The following is an 8,227-nucleotide window of genomic DNA, read 5'->3' as shown; positions in this document are numbered from 1 at the left end:
CCGGGTTGGTCGTGAAGAGCTTGGAGACACGCTGGAACACCTGGCTCAGCTGGCTGGACTGGACCGCTGAGAGACGGCCGAGTACCAGGTTCAGCAGACCGGGTGCGGTCGGGGAGGGGAGACTCCTCTTCCCCTTCACTGTCCACCGCCGTCACCTGCAGGGACGCCACAGGAGCCCGCACTGGAGCCTCCTTCCACTCCTTCAGCAGGTCGACGTGGTAGATCAGTTTGGCCTGTTTCTTGTCTGGTTGGTGGCTCTCGTAGGTTGCAGGGCCCCTCTTCCTGAGGGTGGTGTACGGGCCCTGCCCTGCTGTTGGAGGACGGCAGGAGGAGTGAACCTTCTGGTCAGGCTGCTTCTCTCTGCGGCTGGCCTGTCGGTCATACCACGCCTTCTGGGTGTGCTGGGCCTCGCGAAGGTCGACTTCGGCCTAGTCCCGGTACTTTGCCAACCGGTCCCTCATCTCCAACACAAACTGGACCACACCACCATCACTGACGCCAGTTGCGGGAGCCTCCCAGACCTTTAGCAGCAGGTCCAACGGTCCCTGTGCCTCAGAGCCGTACAGAGGCTCGAACAGCGAACAGCAGAAGGGAAACCACTGGTCCCAGTCTCTCCCGGTGTCGGCCACAAACTTCTGCAGCATCTTCTTCAGGGTTTGATTGAAACGCTTGATAATAACAAAAGAATCTGGAGGATATGCGCTAAAAGATGACCTGCCCCAGGCCGGGTGTGTGCCAGGTGCACTGTCATCGGCCGACATGACGCAGGAAGCACAGGGCGTTTGACGCCGTCTGCCACTGCACACAAACGTCACCGTCAACAACAAAACATTCTTCTCCCCTTTTCCGTGTCCAGCCGCCCGACCACCTCGGCCAACAAGGGCTCCAGAGTCCCTTCTCCCTTTGCAACGCCCCAATGTCCCCCGGCCCTTCGCAGGACGTTAGCTTCTGTAGCTAACGCTGCTAACACTTACTGAGGATCAGGACCTCATGAGACAACTCTCCTTTAACATCTGGTAAAAATACAAAGCTGTATTTACTTCCCTGTTAGCAGTTAGCACCATGATTAGCCACCCTGCTAACTAGCTTACTGCTACATCTCTAGAAGTCCCACCCAGAACCCTTTCTCCAGTAACGACCCCGACGGGAAACACCGAACCCGCCCCTCGTGTTAACTGTGACGTGTTCCTGTCTCACAGGATGGAGGATCGGACCGCCCTCGCCGCTGATGGGGAGGAATCACAGGCCCCGCCCACACACTGCTCCAGCCAATCAGAGCCAACCGCAGAGTCAAGGTGAGATCTGTAGACGAGTGCGATCTTTGGACGAGTGCGATCTTTAGACGAGTGCGATCTTTGGACGAGTGCGATCTGTAGACGAGTGCGATCTGTAGACGAGTGCGATCTTTAGATGAGTGCGATCTGTAGACAAGTGAGATCTTTAGACGAGTGCGATCTGTAGACGATCTGTAGACGAGTGCGATCTTTAGACGTGTGTGATCTTTAGACGAGTGCGATCTTTAGAAGAGTGCGATCTTTGGACGAGTGCGACCTTTAGACGAGTGCGATCTTTAGACGAGTGCGACCTTTAGACGAGTGCGATCTTTAGACGAGTGCGATCTTTAGACGATACGTAGACGAGTGCGATCTTTAGGCGAGTGCGATCTTTAGACGAGTGCGATCTGTAGACGAGTGCGATCCGTAGACGAGTGCGATCTGTAGACGAGTGCGATCCGTAGACGAGTGCGATCTGTAGACGAGTGCGATCTGTAGACGAGTGCGATCTGTAGGCGAGTGCGATCTTTAGATGAGTGCGATCTTTAGATGAGTGCGATCTGTAGACGAGTGCGATCTGTAGACGAGTGCGATCTTTAGATGAGTGCGATCTTTAGATGAGTGCGATCTGTAGACGAGTGCGATCTTTAGACGAGTGCGATCTTTAGATGAGTGCGATCTGTAGACGAGTGCGATCTTTAGATGAGTGCGATCTTTAGATGAGTGCGATCTTTAGATGAGTGCGATCTTTAGATCCGTAGTGGCTCTGATCCCGGTGGCTCTGATCCCGGTGGCTCTGATCCGTGTGCTGGTCCTGGTCCCTTCAGGTTGAACCCCCCGGACAGAGTCGGCTTCCTGTCCCTGGCCACCGTGTCCTGGATGTCCCCGCTGATGTGGTCCATGTTCAGGAAGCGTCTGGACCTCAGCTCGCTGGTCCTGTCTCCGCTGGACGGAGCGGACGCCAACGGACACGAGTGAGACGCAGGAACCACAGTCCTCACCACAACACAAGTGTGTTTGTGTGTTTACCGTGTGTGTGTGTGTGTGTGTGTGTGTGTGTGTGTGTGTGTGTGTGTGTGTGTGTGTGCGTAGGCTGCAGACGCTGTGGGATCAGGAAGTGCGTGCGGTCGGTCTCCAGAAAGCGTCGCTGGTTCGAGTCCTGTTTCGTTTCCAGAGGAAACAGATGCTGATGACCGTCGGCTTCTGCACGCTGTTCATGATCGCTCTGTTCTGTGGTTCAGTGAGTCTCCGTCCTTATAACGTCTGTCTTTATAACGTCCGTCTTTATAACGTCCGTCTTTATAACGTCTGTCTTTATAACGTCTGTCTTTATAACGTCTGTCTTTATAACGTCTGTCTTTATAACGTCTGTCTTTATAACGTCTGTCTTTATAACGTCTGTCTTTATAACGTCTCTGTCTTTATAACGTCTCTGTCTTTATAACGTCTGTCTTTATAACGTCTGTCTTTATAACGTCTGTCTTTATAACGTCTGTCTTTATAACGTCTGTCTTTATAACGTCTCTGTCTTTATAACGTCTGTCTTTATAACGTCTCTGTCTTTATAACGTCTCTGTCTTTATAACGTCTGTCTTTATAACGTCTGTCTTTATAACGTCTCTGTCTTTATAACGTCTGTCTTTATAACGTCTGTCTTTATAACGTCTCCGTCTAACGTCTCCGTCTAACGTCTCCGTGTCCTCTCAGGGTGTCCTGGTCCATAGGATCCTCATCTACATCCTGGAGGACGAGTCCTCGGTGGGACATGCCGCGGGTCTGTGTGTGGGCCTGGTCCTGGTGGACGTGGTCCGCTTCACGTCTCTGTCTCTGATGCTGACGGTCGGCATCAGGGCCGTGACCCGGCTGAAGACAGGGTTCTGCATGCTGGGCTTCAACAAGATCATGTCCCTGAGGACGCACAGCGGCGTCTCCGTGGGACAGGTCAGAGGACACCTGTGACGTCTGTCCCCTCTGTGGGACAGGTCAGAGGACACCTTTAGTGTCTGTCCCCTCTGTGGGACAGGTCAGAGGACACCTGTGACGTCTGTCCCCTCTGTGGGACAGGTCAGAGGACACCTTTAGCGTCTGTCCCCTCTGTGGGACAGGTCAGAGGACACCTTTAGTGTCTGTCCCCTCTGTGGGACAGGTCAGAGGACACCTTTAGCGTCTGTCCCCTCTGTGGGACAGGTCAGAGGACACCTGTGACGTCTGTCCCCTCTGTGGGACAGGTCAGAGGACACCTTTAGTGTCTGTCCCCTCTGTGGGACAGGTCAGAGGACACCTGTGACGTCTGTCCCTCTGATAGCTTACCTTAACTCAAAGACTTGAAGCGTTCCTGATTTACAGTTGTCTCCTGTCTGTCCCTCACCTGTCCGTCTCTCACCTGTCTGTCTCTCTCCTGTCTGTCCCTCTCCTGTCTGTCTCTCTCCTGTCTGTCTCTCTCTCCTGTCTGTCTCTCACCTGTCTGTCTCTCACCTGTCTGTCTCTCACCTGTCTGTCTCTCACCTGTCTCTCACCTTTCTGTCCCTCACCTGTCTGTCTCTCACCTGTCTGTCTCTCACCTGTCCGTCTGTCTCTCACCTGTCCGTCTCTCACCTGTCTCTCACCTTTCTGTCTCTCTCCTGTCTGTCTCTCACCTGTCTGTCTGTCTCTCACCTGTCTGTCCCTCACCTGTCTGTCCCTCTCCTGTCTCTCTCTCTCCTGTCTGTCCCTCACCTGTCTGTCCCTCACCTGTCTGTCTCTCTCCTGTCTGTCTCTCACCTGTCTGTCCCTCACCTGTCTGTCTCTCACCTGTCTGTCCCTCACCTGTCTGTCTCTCAGATGGTGAACGTGTTGACCACGGACGGTGACCGTCTCTATGACGCCGGCCTGTTGTCCCCGGCTTTGGTGGCGTTCCCGCTGCTGTTCGTCATCAGCTGCGTGTACGCCTGCCACGTCCTCCACGCCACGGCGCTCATCGGCTTCCTCTTCCTCCTCGTCTTCATCGTCCTCCAGGTGTGTGGACCTTTAATGTCCTCAGGAAGACAAACGGACCACGATGATTAATGTCTTTACCCTCTGAAGGGACAGAGACGCTGAGCTTAACCTGAGACGTCTCACCGTGTCTCACCGTGTCTCACCGTGTCTCACCGTGTCTCACCGTGTCTCACCGTGACTCACCGTGTCTCACCGTGACTCACCGTGTCTCACCGTGTCTCACCGTGTCTCACCGTGTCTCACCGTGTCTCACTGTGTCTCACCGTGTCTCACCGTGTCTCACCAACGTCTCACCGCGTCTCACCGACGTCTCACCGTGTCTCACCGTGTCTCACCGACGTCTCACAGTGTCTCACCGTGTCTCACCGTGTCTCACCGTGTCTCACCGCGTCTCACCGTGTCTCACCGTGTCTCACCGTGTCTCACCGTGTCTCACCGCGTCTCACCGTGTCTCACCGTGTCTCACCGTGTCTCACCGCGTCTCACCGTGTCTCACCGCGTCTCACCGTGTCTCACCAACGTCTCACCGTGTCTCACCGTGTCTCAACGTGTCTCACTGTGTCTCACCGTGTCTCACCGTGTCTCAACGTGTCTCACTGTGTCTCACTGTGTCTCACTGTCTCACCGTGTCTCACTGTCTCGCCGTGTCTCACCGTGTCTCACCGTGTCTCACTGTCTCGCCGTGTCTCACCGCGTCTCAACGTGTCTCACTGTGTCTCACCAAAATCTCACCGTGTCTCACAGACGTCTCGCCGTGTCTCACCGTGTCTCGCCGTGTCTCGCCGTGTCTCGCCGTGTCTCACCGTGTCTCATTGTCCCGCCGTGTCTCACTGTCTCACCGTGTCTCACCTGTCTCACTGTCTCACCGTGTCTCGCCGTGTCTCACTGTCTCACCGTGTCTCGCCGTGTCTCACTGTCTCGCCGTGTCTCACTGTCTCGCCGTGTCTCAGTGTCTCACCGTGTCTCACCGTGTCTCCGTGTCTCACTGTCTCGCCGTGACTCACTGTCTCGCCGTGTCTCACCGTGTCTCGCCGTGTCTCACTGTCTCGCCGTGTCTCACTGTCTCGCCGTGTCTCATAGACGTCTCGCCGTGTCTCACTGTCTCGCCGTGTCTCCTGTCCCTCAGATCGTAGCGGCTCGTCTCATCAACCTGTTCCAGAAAGCGGCGGTGAGCATCACGGACAGTCGCGTCCGCATCATCAACGAGATCATCACGTCCATCAAGCTCATCAAGATGTTCGTGTGGGAGGCGTCCTTCATCAGCAGGGTGACAGGTGAGACGGGTGGGCAGGTGAGACAGGTGGGACGGGTGAGACAGGTGGGGCGGGTTGGGCAGGTGGGGCGGGTGAGACAGGTGAGACAGGTGGGACACGTGAGACAGGTGGGGCGGGTGAGACAGGTGAGAGAGGTGAGACGGGTGAGACGGGTGGGACAAGGGACAGGTATGATGATCATCGTCCCATTCTCTGATCAGATATTTGTGTGTGTGTGTGTGTGTGTGTGTGTGTGTGTGTGTGTGTGTGTGTTTCTCTGTGTGTGTCTCTGTGTGTGTGTGTGTGTGTGTTTCTCTGTGTGTGTCTCTGTGTGTGCGTGTGTGTGTGTGTCTCTCTGTGTGTGTGTGTGTGTGTGTGTTTCTCTGTGTGTCTCTGTGTGTGTGTGTGTGTGTGTGTAGACATCAGGGCGTCAGAGAGGACCCAGCTGGAGACGGCGTCCCTGATCCAGAACTTCAGTGTGAACCTGAGTCCTCTGGTCCCCGTCATCGCCGTCATGGTCACCTTCACCGTGCACACGGCTCTGGGGCTGCCGCTGTGCACCAGCACCGTGAGTGCTACCACTGATGCTAACACTGATGCTAACACTGATGCTAACACTGATGCTAACACTGATGCTAACGCTGATGCTACTACTGATGCTAACACAGCTGCTAACGCTGATGCTAATATAAGATATATCTTATATTTGTTTATTTATTTCTTATATTTTTGTATAAAGTGTAATAACCATCTCAGCTTCCTGTGACTGTGACTTTGTGTCCTCAGGCGTTTCCTGTCGTCACCATCTTCAACTGCATGAGGTTCATCCTGTCCGTGCTGCCGCTCTGCGTCAACAGCCTGGCTGAGGCTAGCGTGTCCGTGGACCGCCTCCAGGTAACCCAGGCTAAGTGTTAGCACGCCTCAGTCACAGCCAGGCTAAGTGTTAGCACGCCTCAGTCACAGCCAGGCTAAACGTTAGCACGCATCAGCCACAGTCAGGCTAAACGTTAGCACGCGTCAGTCACAGCCAGGCTAAACGTTAGCACGCCTCAGCCACAGTCAGGCTAAACGTTAGCACGCCTCAGTCACAGTCAGGCTAAACGTTAGCACGCCTCAGTAACAGCCAGGCTAAACGTTAGCACGCCTCATTCACAGCCAGGCTAAATGTTAGCATGCTTCAGTCACAGTCAGGCTAAATGTTAGCATGCTTCAGCCACAGTCGGGCTAAACGTTAGCACGCGTCAGCCACAGTCAGGCTAAACGTTAGCACGCCTCAGTCACAGTCAGGCTAAACGTTAGCACGCCTCCGTCACAGTCAGGCTAAACGTTAGCACGCTTCAGCCACAGTCAGGCTAAACGTTAGCACGCCTCAGTCACAGTCAGGCTAAACGTTAGCACGCCTCAGTCACACTCAGGCTAAATGTTAGCACGCTTCAGTCACAGCCAGGCTAAACGTTAGCACGCCTCAGTCACAGTCAGGCTAAACGTTAGCACGCTTCAGCCACAGTCAGGCTAAGTGTTAGCACGCTTGTGTGCAGAGGTTGCTGCTGCTGGAGAACCCGGAGTCGTACGTGGTCACGGACACGGGCCGCCCGTCAGCGGCCGTCGTCATGGAGAAGGCCACGCTGTCCTGGACCAAACCGGTCCACAGCGAGGACGGGGACAACCTCGGGTTCACAGCCACGCCCACGGACGCCACGGACGCCACGCCCACCGGAGAGACGCCCGCCCTGAGGAGCGTCTCCTTCACCCTGAACAAGGTCAGAGAGCGGCGGGCGGGTCCTCGCGGGGCGGGTCCACACGGGGCGGGTCCACGCGGGGGCGGGTCCACGCGGGCGGGTCCACGTGGGCGGGTCCACGCGGGGCGGGTCCATGCGGGGGCGGGTTCACGCGGGGCGGGTCCACGCGGGGCGGGTCCATGCGGGGGCGGGTTCACGCGGGGCGGGTCCACGCGGGGCGGGTCCACGCGGGGCGGGTCCATGCGGGGGCGGGTCCACGCGGGGGCGGGTCCACGCGGGGCGGGTCCACGCGGGGGCGGGTCCACGCGGGGGCGGGTCCACGTGGGCGGGTCCACGCGGGGCGGGTCCATGCGGGGGCGGGTTCACGCGGGGCGGGTCCACGCGGGGCGGGTCCACGCGGGGGCGGGTCCACGTGGGGCGGGTCCACGCGGGGGCGGGTCCACGCGGGGGCGGGTAAAAAAGTGAAAAATCATCAATGTTTTTGTAGAAACGTTTAATTTACCAACTGGAAAAGCTCCAGTTTGACCTTGAAGGTTCTGGAAAAGCTCCAGTTTGACCTTGAAGGTTCTGGAAAAGCTCCAGTTTGACCTTGAAGGTTCTGGAAAAGCTCCAGTTTGACCTTGAAGGTTCTGGAAAAGCTCCAGTTTGACCTTGAAGGTTCTGGAAAAGCTCCAGTTTGACCTTGAAGGTGTTTGAAAAGCTCCAGTTTGACCTTGAAGGTGTTTGAAAAGCTCCAGTTTGACCTTGAAGGTGTTGGAAAAGCTCCAGTTTGACCTTGACGATGTTGAATGTCTTTCGTCTCCAGGGGAAACTTCTCGGTGTTTGTGGAAACGTCGGCAGCGGGAAAACGTCACTGATCTGCAGTTTGTTAGAACAGGTGAGTCCACCTGTCTGTCCACCTGTCTGTCCACCTGTCTGTCCACCTGTCTGTCCACATGTCCACCTGTCTGTCCACCTGTCTGTCCACCTGTTCACCTGTCTGTCC

General features: G+C 56.0%; 1 protein-coding gene across 1 annotated transcript in view; it reads left to right on the top strand.

Annotated features, from left to right (window-relative positions):
- Positions 1-990: 990 nt before the first annotated feature.
- The window catches only part of LOC310952395 (ATP-binding cassette sub-family C member 12-like), a gene marked incomplete at both ends in the record, with an annotated part of 35,210 nt that continues 27,973 nt past the window's right edge, over positions 991-8,227 (top strand). Inside the window, 11 exons of the mRNA XM_083921004.1 lie at positions 991-1,016; positions 1,200-1,295; positions 2,102-2,248; positions 2,367-2,514; positions 2,982-3,215; positions 4,095-4,268; positions 5,377-5,524; positions 5,923-6,071; positions 6,290-6,397; positions 7,042-7,263; positions 8,048-8,119. Of these exons, the coding sequence (XP_083777130.1) occupies positions 991-1,016; positions 1,200-1,295; positions 2,102-2,248; positions 2,367-2,514; positions 2,982-3,215; positions 4,095-4,268; positions 5,377-5,524; positions 5,923-6,071; positions 6,290-6,397; positions 7,042-7,263; positions 8,048-8,119 (1,524 nt within the window). The remainder of the gene's footprint in view (positions 1,017-1,199; positions 1,296-2,101; positions 2,249-2,366; positions 2,515-2,981; positions 3,216-4,094; positions 4,269-5,376; positions 5,525-5,922; positions 6,072-6,289; positions 6,398-7,041; positions 7,264-8,047; positions 8,120-8,227) is intronic.

Source organism: Echiichthys vipera (assembly GCF_963691815.1).
Source record: "Echiichthys vipera genome assembly, chromosome: 1".
Lineage (NCBI taxonomy): Eukaryota > Metazoa > Chordata > Actinopteri > Perciformes > Trachinidae > Echiichthys > Echiichthys vipera.
This window is presented reverse-complemented; position numbering and strand designations above follow the sequence as displayed.